Source organism: Malus domestica, chromosome 04 (assembly GCF_042453785.1).
Source record: "Malus domestica chromosome 04, GDT2T_hap1".
In the NCBI taxonomy this organism is placed as follows: domain Eukaryota; kingdom Viridiplantae; phylum Streptophyta; class Magnoliopsida; order Rosales; family Rosaceae; genus Malus; species Malus domestica.
In genome coordinates, this window is record NC_091664.1 from 27,279,248 (window position 1) to 27,303,874 (window position 24,627).

Genomic DNA, 24,627 nt, shown 5'->3' on the forward strand with positions numbered 1-24,627 from the left:
CTTGAGAGTATCCAATCATAAACTAACTCGGCGTGCAATGTGTCGAGCCTAATAAACTGTAACACCTCACTTTGCCGAGAAGACTAATGAGATGACCTCGACCAATAAGGATTCAGAAATCCTTTTCGACCGAGACTTGGATAGATAACCAGTCACCCTCGACGCAATGCTATATATGCCGACTGAAGATGCTGTGAGACCGGCTGGTTCTACGGTGACAATGCTATCTATGCCGACTGAAAATATCACCGGTTGCATTCACAATGCTGTTTATCCAAACTGAAGGTGTGTCGGCGAAAAAAGAAAAGGAAAAGGTCTCAAGGTTGTTGAGAGAATTTGCGCAGAGTAGTTGTGTGTTGAATTCAAGGGGCCTCTCGAATGATGCACAGCCTCATGCATTTATATTACTATTTACTAGCCATGTTGAAGTTTATCTGCCGCGGCATCCAGGCTATCAAAATAATATTCCTTAGAATATTTTCCTTCAACAACCCCACAGATTGCTTTTCAATTGTTATCTTTTGCATGCCTAAAAGAGACCATGTCACTTGGAACTTTACTTCCTGTTAGACGGTACCGTAACCATCACCAACTCTTGCTTGGTCAATCCTAATCTTTCACCCATCCACATATGCTTTATCCACGCATACATGATTATTAGGACTTGGATCCTCTCCTGAGCCCAAGGAGAGGCTCCTCCTGACCAAAGAATTTGGGCCGTTGGATGAAAATCTAACGGCTATAATTATTATAACTTTAAAATGATCCCTTGTTTGTAGCCGTTGGATTTTCATCCAACGGCCCAAGTCATTTGGTCAAGAGGATCCTCTCCTTGGGCTCAGGAGAGGATCCAAGTCCTGATTATTAAAACACATGGTTAATGGTTTTTGCTTTATCTGCAAAACCACCATGATCCTATCACATCACCTTGTTTTGGTTATTCCCCACATCATCTCAATGCGCTGATCATCCCATTACATTGTGGAATTGCTCCCCACGGTTCTGTATGCAAGATAGAACTCTAATGCTGCACGGTATTTCACATAACCACAATTAATTCGAACTCTGTTGTTGTTGCTTTCATTGGAGATAATGAAAATCCCATTTATTCCGCTGTATAAGAAAAGGATGAATAATGATTATGATAAAATTCATAATATTATCCCTCTATCTTCACTCTTCGATTGACGATGTAGAAACATGCTTACTGAACGACCTTGATTACTCGGGCCGATGGTGTAAATTTGGGTTCAAACAAGAACGTAAAAAAATTATTGCGTAATGATAAGGGTTTGATTATTGGAGGTGGTTTATTGATAATTTTTTATTTTTGTGTTAATTTCATTTTGTACTTGATGGTAATTAGACAATAAGGCTAAGAAGACAATTCACAATTAAGATTTAAGTTGAATATAGAGTAAGGTTGTTTGGGTTCAAATAAAATTTTCCCTACAAATTTGATTCCAATAATAAAGTGGGAACTACCAAATTTGGAGTCCGGCTCCTTTTGACTCCATATATGGAATTCTCTAACTGAGACTCCATATTTTATCTTTTTTGGAACTTGTGCTTCAAATATGGTCTAGAACAATTTTACTTCAAAATGGAGGACAATTAAGAAAGAAATGACACATAAAAAGAAAAAGAAAAAAAAAAGGAAACTGAAATCCTAAAAATAAAAGTTCATTTGGACAAACTGGCAATGAACTCTGCGTCCTCGTCCAAAGCTTGCAGTGTCTGAGGTGACAAACAAGCTTCAAACTCAATACTTCCATCTTCAGCCCCAGGAGCTACAGTCAACTTTCCCACGGACTTGTTGGCTGCGCCACTTCTAACTGCCAGCGGCCTTCCCCAACCAAAGTCATTACCGTACATATTGAACCGTGGTGAGCTTCCCGTCCCAAATGAGTAATCACTTGCCAAATTATTCAGTTGGATAAGTTGTGGACTCTCTATCCATTCCTCCAAATACTTTCTCACCTCGTCTTTCGTCTTGGAAGCAATCATCTTGTTTATCTCGCAAGCCGTCCAGCCTAGTCCGTGCTCGAGCAGATCGCTCACAGTGGATGTCACCGTGCCAAATTGAACCACATTTCCGAGGTATTCTTCAGGTAACGGCAGTTGGAATCTTTGTCTTAAGCCTACTAGTAAGGTATACTTGCTCTCTTGGTCGGGATTGATATGTTTGTTGCGGATAATGGATAACCAAAGATGAGCCAGTAGTGCTTGAAGGGATGAGATCTTGGTGGTGCCCATCTCGGCATTGGCTTTGGCTTTGAGTTGAGCAATTTTTTCTTTGGAAAAATTAAATATTCTTTGATGAAGGGGGGCGGATAGTGCGGGAGACCTATTTTTTGGGACTTGATTGTGAAAGTTTGCAATTCGAACCGGGAAATCAATGATTCCGCCGTCAAAAAACTCACGGCTAAAAATGGGAGGTGGCTGCGAAATTTTACGACAATTTTCAGTACTAGTTTCTGTACGCCGAGAGATTTCCGACAAAGTATTGAAGAAACGCCAAAATGTTGACCCATCAACGACAGAGTGGTTCGTGGTGCAACCGATGAAAATGCCATCAAACAGCTCGGTTACTTGCACAGCAAGCAAGGGTTCCGACACGCCTTCATAGTTCAAAACTCCATTAAAAAAAAAGAATGAGTGAACAATGTCACTGGGAACCAAAACCGGGTCGAGAATATCGGCAACCGTGACACCATCAGCAACTGCATGGACAAATTGAGCTCCAGCGCCATTACAATCGACGGAGAAGGAGGTAGTGTTGTCGTCTTCGTTTTCGGTGATGGCAAGACGGCCAGCAAGGGGATAGAAGATATCCAACGTGAGTGAGAGGGAGGTTTGTAGGTGTTGGATCAAGCTTTTGTTTGGGTACTTGTCATAAGTACTGGGTTTTGGTTTGTGGAAGAGAAGGCCCTTTTGGCTGTAGCCGAATAGGATGAACTGCAAATCCCATGGAGTTAACTCGATTCTCTGAGTGGACTCGTTCTGGAGTGTGGGTTGAACAGTGGTTGTGGAGATGTAGCGAACGTGCCCCATCGATCAATGTTCTGTATGAACGAGGCACACTTGACTATTGATAGCGTATGGCTTCATGTGAACTTATATAGTTTGTTAGAGCATTTTTAAATAAGATGTCAAAAGATAAATGTTAAATATTAATTTGATGACTGACGTGATAATATCAAATTTTTTTTTTTTCAACCGATATATTTTTTTATTATAAATGATATATGTAAGACCAATTAAAAAAAAATTTAAGATCTATAATTAGTGCATTAATAGGATTCACACAATAAAATAATTATAAATTATTTGATATCACATTTTCTCATATGTCAAATTTAACATATGAAAACTCATGTCAATCCATATAGGATTGACATATCGGTTGGAGTTTACTTCTACTTTCAAATTAATCATTTAGCATTTCACTTAAGATTTGACATCTTCTTTGGAGAGTGTCTTAATTATTATTTTGCACAATCATTATCTAAAATCCTAGATCCATGCACGCGTACTGGCGTATCGATTACTAAAACCACCTTTTGGGTTGAATTATTAAGCGGGGGTGTAAAGTTCCGGCCCGAAATAGTCAAGGGTGTTGCACGCTAGGCTCGCGTAAGAGCAACTCCACCCTAAAAAAAATGCACCAGCACCCGCCTCATTTAATCTACTTGATGAACAGTGAGACCCCAATGAACAGTCATAGGCCAAATGCATCTTCACCCTTAAAAAATACGTTGGCGCAAACGATCTTCATCCCTACAAAATGCGCTGGCACCCAGCCCATTAAAAATATTATTAATTTTTTTTAAAATAATAAATAAATAAATAGTTTTAATCTCGGATAGGATTTTTAACCAATCTCGTTACGTCATGTGTCATTATCTGAACTTACTATTTTGTGAATAGATTTCCGCTAAGATTTTCAATTAATCCCGACGTGTCTCGTGTCACTATCTGTTTACAATAATTTAACCAACATTGCGATAAGATTTTCAACCAATCTTATCACGCCACATGTCATTATCCAAACGTACTATTTTGGGGATAAATTTCCAATAAGATTTTTAACCAATCCCGACGCGCCACGTGTCACTATCTGTTTACAATAATTTAGCCAAAATTTTGATAAGATTTTCAACCAATCACGTAGTGCCACGTGGCATTGCCCACAACCTCATCCTTTTTTTTTGTCCATATAAACCCTACATCGCTACATCCATCCTCACACCAAACTTAATCCTTCGTTTTAGCTTAGAATCATTCTTCATCGTTTTCGAATATTGAGTTCTTATAATGTCTTCTTCAAGGAGAGTGTATAAACAGTTTGAGGAGCAACAGAAAAGATTGTTGGCATAACAGGAAGAATTGGTCAATCTTGATGAAGGTGGAGGTGAAGATGAGGCTTTTGTAATGGAGGAGGATGACGATGATGACCTTAGAAGGCATATAGCCTCACATTCCCGCCGAGTCATGAAAGTTGTGGGTCAGATAGCCAAACCCAGACGTGCTGCAAACTTCATTAGAAAAAGGGGAAAACAAGGTAAAGATCTCTTGGAATACTATTTTATTCCCAACAACGTATTCCCTGATCGTGCTTTTAGACGTCGTTTTAGAATGCAACAAAGTTTGTTTGACAAAATCATGAGTGCTATTTGCAACCATGATCCATACTTTGTGCAAAAAGAGGATATTTTTCATGTTCTAGGTCTTCTTCCTAAGCAAAAAATTACGACTGCTTTGCGAATGCTTGCATATATAGCACCTGCAAATCAAGTTGATGAGATCGCGAGAATGGGAAAAACAACTATTTTGGAGTCCCTGATGCGGTTTTCCTCTGCAATTGAAGCCCTCTACACCAATGAGTACATTCGGAAACCCACGCCAAGGGACATGCGAATGCTTCTGAGGAAGGATGAGATCTGAGGCTTCCTTGGCATGATTGGAAGCATCGACTGCATGCACTGAACTTGGAAAAACTGTCCAAGTGAGTCGCAATGAGCTTATGACGACAGAAAATGAGCCAAAAGCATTATTTTGGATACATGGATTTGGCATGCTTTTTTGGTGTTCCAGGAGCTCAATCTTCAGTGTTCGACGAACTGCTGTAAGGAAAAGCATCGAGATGCACATATTGGGTTAATAGCCATAAATAGGAGGAACCATACTACCTTGCAACCGACAATTACCTAAGGTGGTCAACGTTTGTCAAAATAGTGCCACATCCACAGAGTGAAAAAGACACACTTCGCAAAATGTCAAGAGGGGTGTAGGAAAGATGTGGAGCGTTGTTTTGGAATCCTGCAAGCTCGTTTGGCGATTGTTAGGGCTGCTGCTAGAATGTTTGATGTCGAGGCTCTTCGATCCATCATGATGACGTGTATTATTCTCCACAACATGATTGTGGAAGATGAGTATGATTATGATGATGTCAATGAATACAAGCTGGATGCAATGAACAACTCAAGAACACGTATCTACTGTACTCATGACTGAACCGAAGATCCCGTGCAACACGAGCCGTTGGAACGGGATGGACGTTACAATGAATGAATCATTGAGCGGTACACTTCAGTGCAAGAGCCATACTGGCACATAAGCCGCTAGAATGACTTGATTGAGCACCAATGGGGATTGCAAGAAGGTGAAGATAATTAAAATGAGCTTCTGGTTGAAGAATAAAGTGTATTTTTTTAAAGTTTATGTAATTTTATTTAGTGTGTTTTTTTTTGTGAGGTTGTGTAAATTTGATTGGTGTTTTTTTGTTTTTTGTTTTTTAAGTTTATTTTGGTGAGTTTATGTAATCATATTTAGTTTGTTTTTTTAAGTTTATTTGGTGAGGTTATGTAATTTTATTTGGTGTTTTTTTTTTAAGTTTATTTGGTGAGTTTATGTAATCTTATTTAGTATGTTTTTTTTTAAGTTTATTTGGTGAGTTTATGTAATCTTATTTGATGTGTTTAAATAAAGTACAAAAAATAAATTTGAAATTTCATAAAGTACTAATAATAAATAAGAAATTACATAAAGTACTAATAATAAATAAGAAATTACATCTATTAATAAAAATAAATAAGAATATACACGTATCTACTGCTGAAAGCATGAGAGATGGCGTTTTTCCAACAAGTAAATGATGCGTTGAGTTTTTTCCAATGACCTTGAAGACCTTGACTACTTTTGGCGTCTTTTCCATGTACATCGCAAAACGCTTTCGTAATTTTACTTCACATTTCTCGCTTATCCATCTCACTACCCGTAATCGGGTCATGAGTAGTGTGAACCCAACATTCAGATTATGTAACATCTTCAATAAGCTTCCACGAAGTCATTTTTTCTCTAAAAAATTATATGAAAGCTTTGGTAGAAAGTGTAGAAAATATTGAAATATGGTGTAAGGTGGAAAATGAGGCTTACGTATTTATAGACAAAAAATTAATTTTTTCTGTATTTTTTAGCAATTTTTTATAAATTTTAATTTAGTTAATTAATCTGGACCGTTGGATTTGAAAAATATTCAAATCCAACAGCCTATAAGTTGACATGTGGGCAACGGTGATAATTCTGACCGTTGTGCCTTTTTTTTTATTTTATAAATTTTGGGGGAAAAACATGGGCCATTGATTTGTGGATCGGACGGTCCAGATCAAAATTCTAATTCAAAATTTTTTACCATTGAAAATCCATCTGAGCTCAGGATGGGGATCAGACATACGGAAGAGGATCCTCTCCTGCAATTAGGATGGGGATCCTCTTGACCAGCCCATCTAGGCCGTTCAAATTTAATCAAACGGTTCCAAACAGGGAGACCCTCTAAAAGTTATAATAATTACAACCGTTGGATTAAATTTGAATAGCCCAGATGGACTGGTCAGGAGGATCTCCATCCTGAGCTCAGGAGAGGATCCTCTTCCATTCAAACTTAGCAGAGCATTGAAGAGGCAAATTAAAGAGGCCAGCTACAGCAATGAATTGACTTAGAGGTATAAGTGGGGATCAGAATTCTCTCCCCTCATCTTTTCATTCTCTTCAATTCCCTCCTCTCATATTTTATATTTTCTTTTCTTTTCTATAAAAAATTAATATAAAATATTAACGTGATTTAATCATATTATTTTAAATAGGAAACGAAGGAGGAGAAAAAAAAAGAGAATTAGAGAATCTCACTTCATAAGTGGAGAAGGCCTAATGACATGGATGCATAGCCGTGACCGAAGATTTCATAAGTGGAGCACAATGGGTGGCTTGAAATTGCCCTAGCATTACCCGTAATAATAATATATGCACAGCATCCTTACGTTGTAGCTTTGCTTTCTTCTTTAGATCTACTCCAACTTTCGAGAGTAAAACTCATATTTTAGTTTTTAAATCTACTCTAATCCTGATATACTGCCGCACGCATCATCTGTCTACCACCTTTCTTCCTTCTTCACGTGGGATGTACCTTCTCCCTCATTTTCTATTATTTCTTTCCTTTCCCCCTTCACTTCGGCACTTTCGCTCACCTTTTTATTTTTTTTGGGTTCTTAAATCTTAAGGATCCGGTCATTGGGGCATCTTTTTAGGGACTACAAGATTAAAAAGTTCAATAAGAAAGTTGAACAGCTGGATCTCATAGGTAAACAAGAGATTTTTTAGTGTGATTGGAACACAAAGTAGTATACCATATGTTATTATACAAATTGTGGGATACATGCATTAAAAAATTAATAACTTAAAAAATAAAATTTCTTACTATTTATATAAAAATACATAGTGTACTATCCATTTTTTGGTCATAGTAAAAAAAATTTCAAGATAAAGGAAGATGAAGGGAAAAAAATATATAAGCGTGGGACCCACCCTGACGCTATGTCATTGCTGCACAGCAGCTTCATTTATATTGCACGTGGTGGTTACAACTCACTCAGAGCACCTCCAGCGGGGGAGGTTGCTCGGGGGCCAGTGGGTCAAACAGTAGCAAATTGCTGGGGGGATGACCTCCAGCGTATGGAAGCCCGAGCGACAGGCGAGGCCCGAGGAGCAGGCCCGTCGAGGATTGCCAGCCCGAGAGCCCGAGGGCTGCGTCAGGCGCGTGCGTTTCACGCGCGCGTGGGCGCGAGTCGTCCGACAAAAAAACAGGGCAGGGGCCCGCGATTTCAGTTATCAAAAGTTACCGTTGGGGAAGCCACGTGGCTTCCCCATGTCCGTTCGATTGAAACGGTCCTATTTTATGGACCGTTGGATTTCCAACGGTAAAAAACATTTAAAAATCTAATTTAATTTCATCCGTTTGATCTAAGATCAACGGTCCACGTTATTAGGCTTTGTAAATTAAAAAAAAAAGAAAAAACAGTTTAAAAATCTAAAATGTTACCGTTGTGACACGTGGCACAATCTGGAGTGTTGGAATTTAAATTTTTTTAAATCCAACGGCAGAGATTAATTAGGTGAATAAAAATTTAAAAAAAATGTAAAAAAATCCGAAAAAATCAAAAAAAAAAATTATGAAAAATTATAAAAAATTTTGATTTCACTTCACCTATAAATACCTTCTCATTAATCTTCTACCCTACACCACAATTTCATATTTTCTCAACTACTTTCAACCACATTCCTATCTTTCTTTCAAAGTTTCAATCCAATTTTTTTCCAACAAAATGACTACTCAACCAGGTACGAATTGGACGCTTCTTGAAGATGTTGCGTTGTGTACTAGTTGGGTTCAAGTTACTCATGATTCGATTACGGGTAATGAGATGCAGTTGCGAGAAATGTCGAGTCTTATTCATACCAATTATCTTGAGAAAATGGGTGGGCAAAGAACTAAGGAATCGATGTCCAGTCGTTGGAAATTACTTAGTCAATCGTTTAGTACGTGGAGAGACGCCTTGGCACAAGCTAGTGGTAATCTTCGAAGTGGGGAAAATTTAACGGATCAGGTAACAATATATTATTTATTTGTTAGCTACTTTCATTATATTTATTTGTTTGTATTATTTATTTGTTATCTTCTTTCATTATAATTATTTGTTAGCTACTTTCATTATATTTATTTGTTTGTATTATTTGTTACCTACTTTCATTATAATTATTTGTTAGCTACTTTCATTATAATTATTTGTTTGTATTATTTATTTGTTACTTACTTTCATTATAATTATTTGGTTGTATTATTTATTTGTTACCTACTTTCATTATAATTATTTGTTAGCTACTTTCATTATATTTATTTGTTTGTATTATTTATTTGTTACCTACTTTCATTATAATTATTTGTTAGCTACTTTCATTTATAATTATTTGTTTGTATTATTTATTTGTTACATACTTTCATTATAATTATTTATTTGTTACCTATTCTCATTATAATTATTTGTTTGTGTAGGAACTTCAAGCACAAGCTTGGTATGGTGCCAAAACCAAAAGCAAAAACAAAACATTCACCCGGTTTGAATGTTGGAATATTGTCAAAGATTGTCCTAAATTTAGAGTTGTGCATGTCGGTCCAGAAGTTTTCATGAACAGCACCCCTCTACACTCTACACCTGAGCATGCCTCGCATGATCATGATGAAGATGATGAAGAAGTGCCTGAAACGCCCCCCGTTGAACAAGCGTCGGGGTCGACCCGTTATCCAATTAGGCCTCAAGGTAAGAAGGCTTCAAAGAGAAAAGGTAATGCTTCCAAGAATGATTATGCAAAGTATATGGAAGATCTTGCCCGCCAAGGTGAATTGAATTTGGCCCGGGAAATGGCTAAATTTGAGGCTGATAAGGCTAGAGAGGATGCAAAAGCTGCAGCTTTTGAGAGAAAATTTGAAGCTGATGAGAGAGAAAGAGAACTACTTCGGCAAGAAAGGGAACATAGAAGAGAAGAAAGAATGGCTGAACGAGATCATGACATTATGAAGGAACCTTTAGAAGGGAAGTCTCCAGACTCTAAATATTTTTGGAAGTCAGAGAAAGCGGATGTGTTGCGAAGGAGGCGTGCAAGAGAAGCGAGAGCAAGAGGAGATGGTCCTAGCACCACAAGAGAAGATTATCCTAGCATGACAAGAGAAGATCATCCTAGCACCACAAATTGGTTAGGTGATGGTTATCATCCATTCACGAACCCATAATTTTCCAATCAATTCGGGTTGTAATTTCTTATTCGGGTTGTAATTTCTTATTCGGGTTGTAATTTCTTATTCATTGAATAGAGTACTTTATGTTGTTTCCAATTTATTGAACTTAGTACTTTATTCAAAACACATTTAAACACACCAAATAAAATAACATCAACACACCAAATAAACACACCAAATAAAAACAAACACCAAATAAAATAAAATTACATTTCAACTCACTAAATGAACTAAAAAAACACACCACATAAAATAAAATAAACACACCAAATAAAAACAAACACCAAATAAAATAAAATTACATTTCAGCTCACTAAATGAACTAAAAAAACACACCACATAAAATAAAATAAACACACCAAATAAAAACAAACACCAAATAAAATAAAATTACATTTCAACTCACTAAATGAACTAAAAAAACACACCACATAAAATAAAATAAACACACCAAATAAAAACAAACACTAATGAACTTAAGTATCGTCAGCACCCCTAAATTCCCACTGGTGCTCTATCAAGTCAAGTTGGCGGGCATTGTGCATATTTGACCTTTGAAGTGCAGTATATCGTTGGATGATCCTTTCATTGTAACGTCCATCCCTTTCTAATGGCTCATGTTGCACGGGCTCATCGGTGGCGTCATGAGCACAATATATACGTGTTCTTGAATTGTTCATCGTGTCTGGCTCATATTCATCAACGGCTTCATAATCGTACTCATCTTCCACAATCATGTTGTGAAGAATGATGCACGTCATCATGATGGATCGAAGCGACTCTACATCAAACAATCTGGCAGCACCCCTGATGATCGCCCAGCGAGCTTGGAGGATACCGAAACAACGCTCCACATCCTTCCTGCACCCTTCTTGACATCTTGCAAAGTGTTTTTCCTTTGCACTGCACGGACGTGGCACTGTTTTGACAAATGTTGACCACCTTGGGTAAATGCCATCAGCTAGGTAGTATGGCCCGTCGTACATACGTCCATTGACCTCATACGTGACTTTTGGTGCCTTTCCTTGCAGGACATCGTTGAACACTGGGGATTGGGCAAGGACGTTGAGGTCATTTTGAGCTCCCGGAACCCCGAAAAAGGCGTGCCAAATCCATGTATCAAAAGATGCCACCGCCTCCAAAATGATACTTTTTGATCCTTTTCTGTCCCCATAAGCGCCTTGCCATGCACTTGGACAGTTTTTCCAAGTCCAGTGCATACAATCAATGCTTCCAATCATCCCTGGAAAACCTCGCATCTCGCCTTTCTTCAGAAGCCTTTGCAAGTCCATATGAGTAGGTCTCCGGAGGTACTCTGCGGTGTAGATAGATTCGATTGCCGAACAAAACCTCATGAGGGACTCAAGAATGGTTAATTGTCCCATCCTCGTTATCTCGTCCACTTGGTCTGCAGCTGCTCCATATGCAAGCATCCGCAAGGCAGCAGTAATTTTTTGCTGAGGCAGGAGACCCATAGCACCAAAAGCATTCGGCTTTTGCACAAAGTAAGAATCATGGTTGCAAACAGCGCCCATGATTTTGTTGAACAAATGTCGTTCCATTCTAAAACGACGTCGGAAGTATGTTTCAGGGAATGCACTGTTACGGACAAAATAATCGTCCAAGAGCTCCTGACCTCGTCGTTGCCTGTTTCTATCAATGTTTACAGCACGGTTGGGCCTGCAGATATGAGCCACAGCTTGGACGACTCGACGGGATTGTGAGGCTCCTGCCATTCTTGATTCGTCATCTCTCCGTCTACGCTCGTCATCCTCTTCCATCTCATTTTGGGCCCAATCCCTAACATTGAACATTCCTTGTGATTGGTTAAACAATTCTTCCTCTTCTTGCTCGATTTCCCACATCATCTTTGAAGAAGAAGAAGAAGACATTGTAAAAAGGAAGCAGAAACTATGAATAATGATAGGGATTTTGGTGAAGAAGGAAGCAAAAACTATGAATAATGATAGGGATTTTGGCGAAGAAGGAAGCAGAAACTATGAATAATGATAGAGATCTTGAGAAAATTGGTGTGAGATTTATGAGGATGGATGGGGGATTATATGGAGGATTCATAAGGGATTAGGTTGTAGATAATGCCACGTGGCATGCCGTCATTCGTTAAAAATCTGGTGGAAATCTATCCTCAAAGATTGTAATCGGATTGTGACACGTGGCACGACGTGATTGGTTAAAAATCTTATCAGAAATCCATCACCAATAATTGTCTTTTCAGATAATGACACGTGCCTTGACACAACGATTAAAAATCTTATCGGAAATCCATCACCAATAATTTTCTTTGCGGATAATGACACGTGGCGCAACGAGAACGATTAAAAATCTTATCCGAAATAACAAATATAATTATTTTGAATTATTTTATAAATACAAAAATACAAAAATTTTATTGCTATTGGCTTTTCGGATAATGACACGTGGCGCAACGAGAACGATTAAAAATCTTATCCGAAATTACAAATAAAATTATTATGTATTATTTTATAAATAAAAAAATACTAATATTTTATTGCCAATTGCCAGGGCTATTCAGTGCAGGGGTGGAGATGCAAAAGGCAATTGCCAGGGGAATGCACTATTCATTAAGGGCAGTTACTGTTCACTAGGTGGATTAAATAGTGAATTGACTGGGGGGAGGGCTCCTACACTGGAGTTGCTCTCATAAGGTGAGATCCTGCTCGTCTTGTTATTGTTTTGGTTGTTGTGATTTCGAAATTGCTGCTTGGGCTATTCCGGTTTGCAATCTGCATATGCACATGTTGATGCTTTCTTTCGAAACTTGAATTTCGGCCTAGCCTTACTTCTGCACTAGTTGATGGACAAATGAAACAAATTACTGGATTACTATTAAATTGGTTTAAACTTAGTCATTTAAGAGAGTTTTAATGAAACATTTTCGGTACTGTTTACTTTTAACGAAAAATCATATTTTTACCTTTTTCTGGTACTATTCACTACACCTTTATTTGTCATTTTTCATTAAAATTAAATTTTTTAAAGACTTTTCGTTAGTATTTCTTACGTGTTTAATAGGCTTTTCCTAATAAAACTTATCATCGTATTCTGATGATCTTAGCTTTTCCTAATAAAAATAATCACTTATACTGATGATCTAAATTCATGAGCCCTCATGGTTGGATATGGGAGAAACAAACATATATACTTCCTATGAAAAAATTCTTGGTCAATCAATTGGATGCATGCATTCTGTGTTTAACAGAAAAAAATTGCAGTTTATCCGTAAAGTATAAATGGCATGTTAATTCATACTCACTAAATTAAAATTTGGAGGCTCTGCTGAAGTTAGACCAGTCATCAACTATACTCTACTATCAAAGTTAGGGTTCTCATTCATTTTCTAATCAAATCTAACAACTCTGTGCCAAGCTTAGCGGTCAATAGTGCACCATGTACCCGTGAGCTACTTCAGTTAGTTTTTGTTTTTTTTACTTCGCGTTTTGTTACAAATAGATGACTAGTTTTTTGATAAAAGGCCAACACCAACTCAGTCGGTGCATGGAAAATGTGCTAGAAAACTCTAGCAAGTTAGCATCAAGATGGAAAGGCCAAGTCCACCGAGTAAGGCCAGGAAAATCTAAAAAAATAATGGTCGAAGACGGGATAAATTGATTTTGCAAAAATAGTTGAGTACGAGGTTGAACTAATTTTGCAAAAATGATCGAGTACTGATTGAACTGATTCTGCAAAAATGGTAGAGGACTGCTTGAACTGATTCTGCAAAAATGGTTGAGGATGGGTTGAAATGATTCTGCAATGGTCGATTAGGGATTAAACTGATTCTTCAAAAATGGTGGATGACGGATTGAACTGATTCTGCAAAAATGGTGGAGGACGGGTTGAACTAATTCTGCAAAAATGGTCGATGACGGATTTAACTGGTTGTAGTAATAAGGATTCAAACTGATTATGTAGAAATAATCGATGATGAGTTCAGCTTATGACACATATTAATTTTGTTATTGTAGAGGTTGGGTTCCATTAATAGCCTAAAGTCTTAGGAGTATGACTTATATTTTAAATACTGTTTCCATATTTTTGGAGTAGATTTTAGTTTTTTTATTTATGTTTTTCTCTCTCATTTACATGTTTAAAAACTAATGAAGTTTTTTGAAATATAATTAAAGTTTTTGTCTCTCTGTGTAAAAGTTCCATTAAGTCACAACTTTCAAAACAAAGAATATTTATTAACTTTCAATTGATTACTTTACTCATTTAATATAATTATCTTCCACATTTCCAAGGTATCAAGGAATAAAAGATATTTATTTTATTGATTTGATTTGAAAGTTCTGAAGGCTAAAGCCTAGAAAACGTGACCTTTTAAGGTATGAAGGTTTATCACTCAACATGACTATCAAATGTTAATTCCATTATTCCAATGTGGGAAATGTATTTAAGATCATCTTTAAAGGAGATGTCAAATTTTGAATTTAAAATTTAAATTTGACAGCTTATACGGTATTTTTACATATTTTTATATTTTGCTATTATTTTATTACATTATTATTTTTTTCTTAATTTCTATCTTATTTTATTACATTATGTTTTGCTCTCCTCTGCCGGCTCGCCTTCTGATCCCCTTCTGCGCAAGCTCGAGGACGCCATCCACTGGATCATCGTCCGCCGATCCGTGCCCGATTGGCTCCCCCTTTTGCCCGGCGCCTCTTACTGGGTCCCTCATCCACGGTCGAGATCGCATGGCCTGGCTCAGTTGGTTGATAAGTTGGCCAAACCTTTGAGTGAGGAGGAGACCATGTCTATGAGCACCGTTAAAGGGTGGCCTTCTTCTGCTTATTTTATCGAAGGTTTGCTTCCCTTTTTTCGATTTTATTAATTGGGTTATGTTCAAAATTGGGTTTTTATCCTTCAATCAATGAGATTGGATTGAATTGTGTGCTCTGGTTGATTTAATTGGATCATCTAATTCGTTTCTGCATCTGGGTTTGTTTCAGAATTGTGTAATTTTCTTGTATTGTGTTGTTCTATGATGAAAGGTTGCTGGGATGATTAAGATAAAGGAATTAGTCTGGCTTTTTTTTTAATAAATGACATTAAAATATTAATAAAAGACATTTAATAATTAGTAAAACAAAATTGAAGCTAATGTCAAGCCCCTTTGCTGCCATTCCATGTCATGCCACATAGGATTTGGCATTTTAGTTGGAAACAATTAGTGGTTGTCTTTTTTTACTGTTATAGCTTACGTGGACAATTTGGCATCTCATTTGGAGATGCTCTAAGTGTCACAGCTCGTCCCGAATTAAAGTTATCAATAACGTGAATTGACGAAATTGCCCTTGAGCGATTGGTGGTGGTGTGTGTGAATGGGCTAAGGTTTGGACTAAATAAATTTTTTAAAGTTTTATGTGTTTGGTTGGTGACCCAATTTGGACCACACACCCACAAAATATCTTTCTCTCTCTTTTCTCCCGTGTTTTTTCCCTTGGATTCACTCTCTCTCCTTTATCCCGTACGGATTAACAACAAAACTAGTGGAAAGTTTGCAGATCGAGGGTTTAAAGGACACCATCATGTTCCTGAGATTCATACGAGTTGAATGGTGCCATTTTTAGGTAAGAACTTCTTTGAAAACTCGTGAAAACCCTAACTCGATTTATGTCACTATTCATGCAATCGTAAAATCGTGTGTTTTTTGGGATTTCAAGCTTATAGGTAGCTTAAGGAGGTCCTCACGAGGCTCATAGTGGTTCGTTGTAAGAATTTGGACGTTAGATTATTAAGAACGACGAGTTTTAAGATTTGCCGGAATATCGAGACTTTTTTCCGACGGATTTCCGGTAGTTTCAGGGCTCCACTCAGGTATGGTTTTGTTCGTCTTGGTGAGATCTTCAAAATGGGTCAAGTTTCATGGAATTTGGTTAAGAAATGAAGAAGATATAAGGTTTTGAAATAAATTCCAGAAACCGGCGAAGTCACCGGCGTCCGGCGACTCGTTGAAGAAGATGAGGGCATATTCCGTCAGTTTTGACGGAATATGCTAACGACGTTAGATGACGCCGTTAATAATTAACGGTATATGCTTGCTTTTGGACGGAATATTCCTAACGGCGTTAACTGCTGCCGTCAATGTGCCTGGCACGTGCCCGCGCGTGGGTGGCGCGTTTGGCCGTGCCTTGGCCAGCGCGTGGTGGCACGTGGGTGGTCAGAATTTTTTTCTAAAAATATGGGGATGTTTGTGAGGTTATGTAGGTCATAGTGGTATATTCAAACATCCCATTTGAGCAATGTATGAGAAATTATTAGCTAGTATTGATTATGTGCTTTAAATGAATGTTTTTATAGTTGTTTCACATATAGGGGAGAATTATCCTGAGGACGAGCGCAGTCAAGGGCGACTTGGGGGCTACGATCCTTAGACATACCAATGAATGGCCTCTTGGTTTTCAGTATATACTTATATACTTGATATTTTTCCCAGAAAATACGTTTAAATGAAAGTATGCATTGAAATGCAATGCATATAAATTTATGTTCAATATATGAATTAGTATATGATGCATAATGTATAATTGTGGTGCTGTAGACGCTCAGGTAAGCCCAGGTGATTTCATGAATTGTGAATGTGAATAACGGTTGTGATTAATTGAGAAGTATAGAGCTCATAAACCTGCACTCTGATGTTAGTGATTTAGCCAGAGATATGGCTCATGCCTGTATATAATGTCACATCTCACACCATATGCTCACATTGGATCTAATTTAGGTGCACAGTCCTATCGTACAGACCATCATAGGTGGTTTTGACTCGTAAGTGACTAACGATTTATCGCCAGCTATAATGAGAGCATAGTATTGAACATAATTATATTACACCCAGTCTTGTCGTACATACCATTTTAGTGGTTCCGACTTGTGTGCAATGTAGTGCCGTATAGGTCATTGTAGTGACTTCGACTAGATTGTTTAATGAGCTATGAATTCAGCCGTACAGACTTCTACAGGGGTTCCGGCTAACATGTTATTTTCCATGAATTTATTCTCACCTTAATTACTTATTCTATTTTATGTTTTGGCATGACATACTTATGAATATGGTTATGTGAAGCATGATTTGAATTGAAATATATATATATATATATATATTATGCATATGTTTATATTCTATTTTTGAGCAAAATTATACATGTTTTACGGCGAGGGGTTAGAGCATTTGAAAGTTAAATGTGTTTTCAAAACCTTTGTTTTTGCCCACTCACGTTTTTTGTTTTGCGCCCCTCCAGGTTTTAGGTAGACTTGCTATTGGTGGCAGTCGAGGATCTCGGCGGTTCTGACAAATTATATATTTAGTAGGACATTTTTTGGTACTGTATAACTAGTACTTGTCCTACAGGACTGCACCTAGACTTCCTATGCTCTGATTATGAGTATTTACTCTTATATCTCACTCCTAACACTTTATGTTTATTAGTGCACATTAATAACTTTCGGTTTTTATTTATTCGTATATTTCTCATCTTTATTGCTTCCGCACTGTGCACATGACTACGTCACCCTTATGTGACGGTCAGCATGCCTCGATCTCGGTCGAGGTGTGTCACTAAGAGTATTTTCAAAGGAAACCTCAAATTCAAAACATCAAATTTCAATTTGATGGCTAACTTGGTGATTTGACATATTGTTAATATTTTCCTTCCACCCGATATGTCAAAATTTGTTGTTGCATTTATGTTTTTTTTTAAACAAAAATAATAAAAGTTCAATTCTTGTTGGTTTAAAAATAATAAAATAATACTTAAATATGCTAGCATTTAAGGTAAGGCAAGTGGAATGCCTTTGGAAATAACAAAAATCATATTTGAATGCAACTTCAAATTTGACATCTATTTGTCCATGTCAGATTAACCTTCTTTACCATGTCAGCTTTGACATCTCAGTTAGAGTAAATGGTATGTCATTTGTTATTGTTATGTGTCTATAACTTTTTATAGACCTTCCGAACATTATGTTTTTAGCACAATATTTTATAATGTTGGCATGAGAAGTGTGCCAAAAACATTAAGTGGCAGAATCCATGGAGAGTTATGAGAGTCTCCTTAACATTTCTCTTCTAATTTTCATAAATTCAAACCATTTAGCTTAGCCCAACTTCAAATATTTCTTGGCTTCGCCATTAATCATTGTCCATACAGTTTGATACCGATTTGGCGGACTTATTTTTTTACAATATTGATGAGATTGCTGAACCCGGGTTACAAAATCCAGAACTTCACAGTGATTTTGCATAACCTTGTCTTCATATTTTAGAACTTAAGGTCGAGAGTGTTCATTCGTCTGTTGGAGTCGCTCGATACAAAAGTTAGCAGCGCATTTCATCACATTATCACATATAAGTTATCCGCTCAACTGAGATTGGCGGCGAATTGGTACGTCTACATTAACATTCAAGCCACCGAAGAACGTAATTAGCTCCTAATTACTTGACTTGTGCGTCACGTAGACTTTATAATTTCTAGAGTCAATAGAATCTCAATTTGATCTAACAGCATTTGATCATAAAGTTTAGAGTAAATTGTCGATTTGTCTTCTAAACTTTCACCTAACTTTCGATTCCCCCCCTGAACTTTTCGATTGGAAAATTAAGGACTCAAACTAATTTTTTTCGCCAATTTGCCCCCTTCTGTTAGTTTTTCAAACATTCCATCCATATTTCTATTAAGTGAGACTATGTGCACAACATGTGAGGGTAGTTAAGTCATTTCACTCTTAAAAATGATTAAAAAACTGAAAATAAATTTTTTAAAAACCTCTATTTTTTCCCTCTAATTCCTATCCTCAATTTTATTTTTCACTCATTCCTATGCATGAGAAATGACATACGGTGTTATTGTCTTGAAAAGTATCTAAGTTAGTCTTTTTCTTGAAGCATGTACTACCCTTTTTATTTTCTCTAACAAATTAATAATTTGACAAATGCTCATGGTGTTAAATGTGCAAGAATGCATTTGAAATATCCATCATTTGATTCTAGGTTGAGTTGTGCACTTTCTTCTCTTTTATAGTAATTAATTTATTATTTGAAAACATTGTACTTTGATGAGGCAAGCAAAGTTTTGTGGAACTGCGTGGGTATGATATGCTTTTTTTTTTTTTGTGATTTGGTTGGATACTATTGCTAGAAAATTGGAGGAATAGTTAGGATTAGTGCAGTTAGCCGATCTTTGGAGTTTTGATGTTGGTGATTGGAGTAGTTTTTTTCTTTGACTTGTAGTTTTTACTAGATGGCGGACATGTTAACTACTGGAAACTATTTTTATAACTCTTCTAACTCTTATACTAGTAAAGTCTTAATGTCTCTAAAATGAAGCACAACACGTAACATACATATATTAACGCACTGCTTTGGAGACAATAACACCATGAGCAATTGTCAAATTATTAATTTGTTAAAGAAAATAAAAATGGCAGTACATGCTTCAAGAAAAAGACTAACTTAGATACTTTTGAAGATAATAACACCATATGTCATTTCTCGTGCATAGGAATTAGAGGGAAAAAATTGAGGGAAAGTTTTTTTTCTTAAATTTTTTTTTCAGTTTTTTTAATCATTTTTAAGAGTGAAATGACTTAACTACCCTCACATGTTAAGCACATAATCTCACTTAACAGAAATATGGATGAAATGTTTGAAAAACTAATGGTAGGGGGCAAATTGGCTAAAAAAATTAGTTTGAGTCCTTAATTTTCCAATCGAAAAGTTTAGGGAGGAAATCGAAAACTAGGTAAAAGTTTAAAGGGCAAATCGACAGTTTACTCTAAAGTTTAACATCAATTGTACAATCAAGTAAACGTTTTTAGATGTAAAATCCAAAAGTTACCTCTCATAATTAAACGTAAAAAGTTCAGTCCAAACTTTCTCCTTTTCCGCTCTTACCTTTGGTTCACCCCTTATATATATATATATAAAATAAAGAAGGATTCTATCCCTCCTATTCTTATCCCATTCTTCCGCATATTATTTTTTATTTTACTATTTTTATAAAAAAATTAATATAAAATATTGACGTGATTAAATTATAACCATTTAAATAAAAAAGAATGAAGATGAGAGAAATTAGGAGGGGAGATAATCATCATATAAGATACAGTTTTGGTTCTAGTCCGAGGTCTACCTTGTATTTTCATTTCTTCTTCTTAATCTAAATAAAGGTCCTGCGTTAAGAACAACAAAAAAAGAAGAATACAAAGAAAGGATGGCGGAGAAGGTCATGAAGGTGAGCGTGAGGGAGTCAACGATGGTGAAGCCGGTGGAGGAGATGCCTCCGAGAGCATTGTGGTTGTCCAACTTGGACCTGGTGCGTCGTGTCAATCACACGCCGAGCGTCTACTTCTACAAGCCTGATCAAAACTGTAGGTCAGACTTCTTCGACCCGGCGGTGCTAAAGCACGCTCTATCCAAGGCCCTCGTGCTCTTCTACCCCTTGGCTGGCCGTCTCAAGCAAAACGTGCAAAACGGGGGCCGTTTGGAGATCGATTGCAATGCGGAGGGCGTGCTGTTCGTTGTGGCGGAGACCACCTCTGTCGACCTTGATTACTTAGGCGACTTTGCACCCACTTACGAGTTCAGCAGCCTCATTCCCTCTGTTGATAGTTCCGTTGGCCTTTCCTCTTATCCCCTCCTGGTGGTGCAGGTATCTAATCCATATTTGAGCATCGATTAATTTAAAGAAGCTTTAATGAAAAGAGCTTGAGATAAATTTATTTTAATCAAAATTCACCCTATAACTTTATTTAATATAAAAGGCATGAAATTTAATAAAAATAACAAAATACAATATAATAAGAATAAAACCTAAAGCCTCATCAATAATAAAGAAGCTCATGTGCAACTCTAATTTTTCTTTTTTCCAGCCAATGCCCTTAACTGAAGTCTCATTCCGTCCGTCCATTCCATCAAAAAGTTGAATTTTTCCATTATGCTTTTAACTGCGTGAAGTTTGTTGGAGCCACACTCCCATTAAATATTTGTTTGGTTGTGTCCATGTATTTGTCTATACATTTGTTTTCTTTTTCATGTGGGTTAAATCACCTTTGTTTGTTTTTTCTTCTTTTTTTTTTTAGGTCAAATCACCTTTATTTTATATATTTTGTCTGGGTTTGTACGTCTGAGCCCTCACCCTTTTGTCTCCTTTTGTATTTCCCTTATAAAACCAATTGTTATTCTTGACCAAAAAAAAAATTATCTAGGGAACAATATTAAGACTAATTAAAAAAATCACGGAATATATTATTCAAAAGAGACATGTCAATGAGATGTATGACATGACTTGTGAAGTCGAGGCATGCTCAACCTATCACAAGAATGCTAATTATCTGCCAATGAGATGATATTATCAGAGAAATAAGTTAAGTAGTTGTGAAGAGTAAGGAAATAATTTAAAACTCGTTAGTGCTCTTCAAAATCCTTATTTAAACACAACGTAGTGAAAATATTGGCTCATATGTGATACTTACACTTTGAGGTCCTGAGGTCTAATTACTTTGAAATCTTATGGTGACCATCAGGTCTATCAAGGAAACCAAAAATTCTCTGCGTACACAAACCCAAGTAAATTCTATGAACACAAACCATGTAGAATATACATGAATAAGCATTAGACGTAAACATCGGTCAGAGTAGCTACATTAGTTGAGAGCTGATGTGTGGTTCGCTTCGCCTCCCAATTTATGGCTTGTTTAGAATTGTTTTAAAATGATTGAAATTGTTTTTAAAATTAATTCTTAGTAAAAATAAAAACAAATCTTAAAAAAACACTTAATAGTGCTCATTGCGAAAATAAAAAATATTTTTTCTAAAGCTTTAGGTTGTTTTACAAACAATTTCAAATAAACCTTTAATCATTTGTTTAATGTACAATATCACTTGTACGAGAATAAAATAAAAATAAATAAGCACATGCAACTATACGCTCACTGACACACATGTTCTAAATCTTACTCATTAGATGGAGATTATGATTGAAAGCGAGAGAGACATGCACACGTCGAAGAAGAGAGATGCCATTCTCACGTACCTGTTTTGTTTTTACCCTCACAAAATAAACAAATGCTTAAAGTCAGTAGATGACAAAGAAGGCTAACTCTTTTTTTGACTTCCTAGTCAATGAATGCACAAAACAAAAACAAAATGCTCAAAACAACTTGCCCTCCCCACACCTTTTTTTTACTTGCTAAATAACTCTTTTTTTTTTCTTTCCTAGTCAATGAATCAATCGCTAGTGCACAAAAGTGAAAAAAGCCGTACAAAATCACTCATTTAATTTAATGGACCTACAAAAATAGGGGAGAGGATCCTCACCGGAGCCGGTTCCATGGATCCTCCTCCTTCCTCTGATTTCTTTGCACTTTTTTGGCCTCCGGAGTGGACGTCGTGGGCTCTCCGAAGCTAGTTATCGGTAACGTCGTAGTAGTCATCGCCGACTGTGTGGTTTTGAAGTTTTCCGATAATTAGCTCTGGAGAAGTCACGACGTCGACTCCAGGGACTGAAAACCTGCAGAGAAAGAAGAGGAAGGAGGAGGATCCGAAGGCTCCGATGGAACCGACTCCGGAGATGATCCTCTTCCCAAAAATAGTGCCTATATTGGTAAAATATGCTCGACCTACAATTTCAAGTGCTCATTCTTTTGAATAGTTGAATTTCTACAATAAAATCAATTGACAATATGGAGGATAGTTCAAGTACTTATAAGTTCATGCAAGGTTTCTCCTCCTATCAATCTGTGATTTATTCTCAACGCTCCTTCACGTGTGGCGAATTTTCAAGCCTAACATATGCACGACACTACTCGGGTGGCGTAAAACACGTATGGCCGTTGGACTTTACACGTGGGACAACATGCTCTGATACCATTGAAGAGTTGAGGTTCCACTGTAAAACCAATTGGTAATATGGAAAATAGTCCAACTACTTATAACCCCATACAAGGTTCCTTCTATATGAGATTCATTCCCAACGTCTTCTACTGATCAATTTATTGAAGTTGGGCATTCCTTGAAAAGTTTTTAAGCTTGCAATGAATGGCTTTATTTTGTATATGCAGGTCACACGCTTCAAATGTGGTGGAGTGGCACTTGGTGTTGGTATGGCACATTGCGTAGCTGATGGAGTTTCTGGTTTCCACTTTGTAAATACATGGTCGGATATGGCTCGTGGTAACCTAGATGACCTTACAAATATTCCACCATACATGGACAGGACATTACTTTGTGCCCGAGACCCGCCTCAACTTAACGTTGAATACCAACATTTTGCAACCACAACAAAACCTCTCAGCAACGCAAAAGACGACGGTGGTGTTGAGAACACAACAATCTCAGTGTTCAAATTGACGAGAAACCAACTCAATATCTTGAAAGCCAAGTCCAAGGAAGACGGGAACACGATCAACTATAGCACATATGAGATATTAGCAGGTCATGTTTGGAAATGTGCATCCATGGCACGTGAACTTCCCGTTGATCAAAAGAGCAAACTACATGTTGTTGTTGATGGACGGTCCCGACTGCAACCCCCACTCCCACTTGGTTTCTTTGGGAATGTGATTGTCACAGCTACCCTTATTTCCACGGCGGGGGATCTCCAATCAAAACCAACATGGTATGCTTCAAGTTGTATTCACAATGTTCTATCGAAGATTAACGACAATTATTTTAGATCGGCAGTTGACTTCATTGAGCTTCAGCCTGATCGTTCAGCCCTTGTTCGCGGGGTTGGTTCTCTTAGGTCCCCTAATCTTGGAATAACTAGTTGGGTTAGGTTGCCAACTTATGACGCTGATTTTGGATGGGGTCGACCTATTTTTGTGGGACCTTGTGGAATTCCATTTGAGGGGAAAGCTTTCGTATTAGGAAGTGCAACTAATGATGGGAGTTTATCAGTGGTCATTTGTCTGCAATCCGAGCATATGAAATCATTTTCAAAGTTGTTCTATGACATATAAACAAGCAAATGATAATTTAGCTGGGGACTTACGATTCTGAAGATGCTGGATTTGACGATTTGAAGTTGTGTATGGTTTATATGTGTGTTGCTGTATTATTTTTTATTGAATGTTCTGTTTGTTATGACTACTATCATGATCAGGGTTATGTTAGGGAGTTTTAATGAAAATGATTTGGACTAAGACTATTTTAATAAAAAAAACCAGTCTATGGTTTTATTTAACAAAAAGCACCCCAAATTAAATTAACCATAAGAACATGCCTACAAATTCTACACGGGCTGAATTACAAAGCCCAAAATGTTCAAAATGACCCCTAACAGAAAAAATATGTTGCCCGTTAAAAACTTCAATATAATTACAACCCTACCCCCCAGGTTGGCACAATCTCACCGACTGAGATTATGTAACTTTTGGCGGTGAATCAATGATACGGATTTCAATTAATTTTGATCAATGATTGTTGCCCCACCGTTTCCCTATCTTCTGCATAAATT

General features: G+C 37.0%; 6 protein-coding genes across 6 annotated transcripts; 4 read left to right on the top strand and 2 right to left on the bottom strand.

Moving 5' to 3' along the window:
* Positions 1-1,683: 1,683 nt before the first annotated feature.
* On the bottom strand, positions 1,684-3,054 carry LOC103414834 (uncharacterized acetyltransferase At3g50280-like). The gene has a single exon (XM_008353201.4). The coding sequence runs from the start codon at positions 3,052-3,054 to the stop codon at positions 1,684-1,686; it is 1,371 nt and encodes a 456-aa protein (XP_008351423.3).
* Positions 3,055-4,434: 1,380 nt separating this feature from the next.
* On the top strand, positions 4,435-4,947 carry LOC103414833 (uncharacterized). The gene has a single exon (XM_070820277.1). The coding sequence runs from the start codon at positions 4,435-4,437 to the stop codon at positions 4,945-4,947; it is 513 nt and encodes a 170-aa protein (XP_070676378.1).
* Positions 4,948-8,581: 3,634 nt separating this feature from the next.
* On the top strand, positions 8,582-10,194 carry LOC139195198 (uncharacterized). The gene is made up of 2 exons (XM_070820346.1): positions 8,582-8,942; positions 9,389-10,194. The coding sequence occupies exons 1-2, from the start codon at positions 8,661-8,663 to the stop codon at positions 10,121-10,123; spliced, it is 1,017 nt and encodes a 338-aa protein (XP_070676447.1). The 5' UTR covers positions 8,582-8,660; the 3' UTR covers positions 10,124-10,194.
* A 315-nt stretch (positions 10,195-10,509) lies between these two features.
* Positions 10,510-12,021, bottom strand: LOC139195086 (protein ALP1-like). Its single transcript, XM_070820278.1, has 2 exons — positions 11,261-12,021; positions 10,510-11,155 (listed from the first exon to the last, which is right to left on the bottom strand). Exons 1-2 carry the CDS (start codon positions 12,019-12,021, stop codon positions 10,606-10,608), a joined length of 1,311 nt encoding a protein of 436 aa, XP_070676379.1. The 3' UTR covers positions 10,510-10,605.
* A 2,477-nt stretch (positions 12,022-14,498) lies between these two features.
* LOC139195087 (uncharacterized) lies at positions 14,499-15,188 on the top strand. The gene is made up of 2 exons (XM_070820279.1): positions 14,499-14,504; positions 14,622-15,188. The coding sequence occupies exons 1-2, from the start codon at positions 14,499-14,501 to the stop codon at positions 15,003-15,005; spliced, it is 390 nt and encodes a 129-aa protein (XP_070676380.1). The 3' UTR covers positions 15,006-15,188.
* A 5,139-nt stretch (positions 15,189-20,327) lies between these two features.
* LOC114824582 (shikimate O-hydroxycinnamoyltransferase-like) lies at positions 20,328-24,171 on the top strand. Its single transcript, XM_029101744.2, has 2 exons — positions 20,328-20,820; positions 23,231-24,171. Exons 1-2 carry the CDS (start codon positions 20,383-20,385, stop codon positions 24,128-24,130), a joined length of 1,338 nt encoding a protein of 445 aa, XP_028957577.2. The 5' UTR covers positions 20,328-20,382; the 3' UTR covers positions 24,131-24,171.
* Positions 24,172-24,627: the final 456 nt, after the last annotated feature.

What these genes read in the sequence shown, in the direction of transcription:
- LOC103414834 (XM_008353201.4), bottom strand. Translation starts at nt 3,054, where the DNA reads ATGGGGCACGTTCGCTACATCTCCACAACCACTGTTCAACCCACACTC.
- LOC103414833 (XM_070820277.1), top strand. Translation starts at nt 4,435, where the DNA reads ATGGAGGAGGATGACGATGATGACCTTAGAAGGCATATAGCCTCACAT.
- LOC139195198 (XM_070820346.1), top strand. Translation starts at nt 8,661, where the DNA reads ATGACTACTCAACCAGGTACGAATTGGACGCTTCTTGAAGATGTTGCG. An exon ending in GGGAAAATTTAACGGATCAG is followed by an intron (nt 8,943 to 9,388) that starts GTAACAATATAT and finishes TTGTTTGTGTAG; the next exon opens with GAACTTCAAGCACAAGCTTG.
- LOC139195086 (XM_070820278.1), bottom strand. Translation starts at nt 12,021, where the DNA reads ATGTCTTCTTCTTCTTCTTCAAAGATGATGTGGGAAATCGAGCAAGAA. An exon ending in AGTATCATTTTGGAGGCGGT is followed by an intron (nt 11,156 to 11,260) that starts GGCATCTTTTGA and finishes CGATGTCCTGCA; the next exon opens with AGGAAAGGCACCAAAAGTCA.
- LOC114824582 (XM_029101744.2), top strand. Translation starts at nt 20,383, where the DNA reads ATGGCGGAGAAGGTCATGAAGGTGAGCGTGAGGGAGTCAACGATGGTG. An exon ending in ATCCCCTCCTGGTGGTGCAG is followed by an intron (nt 20,821 to 23,230) that starts GTATCTAATCCA and finishes TTGTATATGCAG; the next exon opens with GTCACACGCTTCAAATGTGG.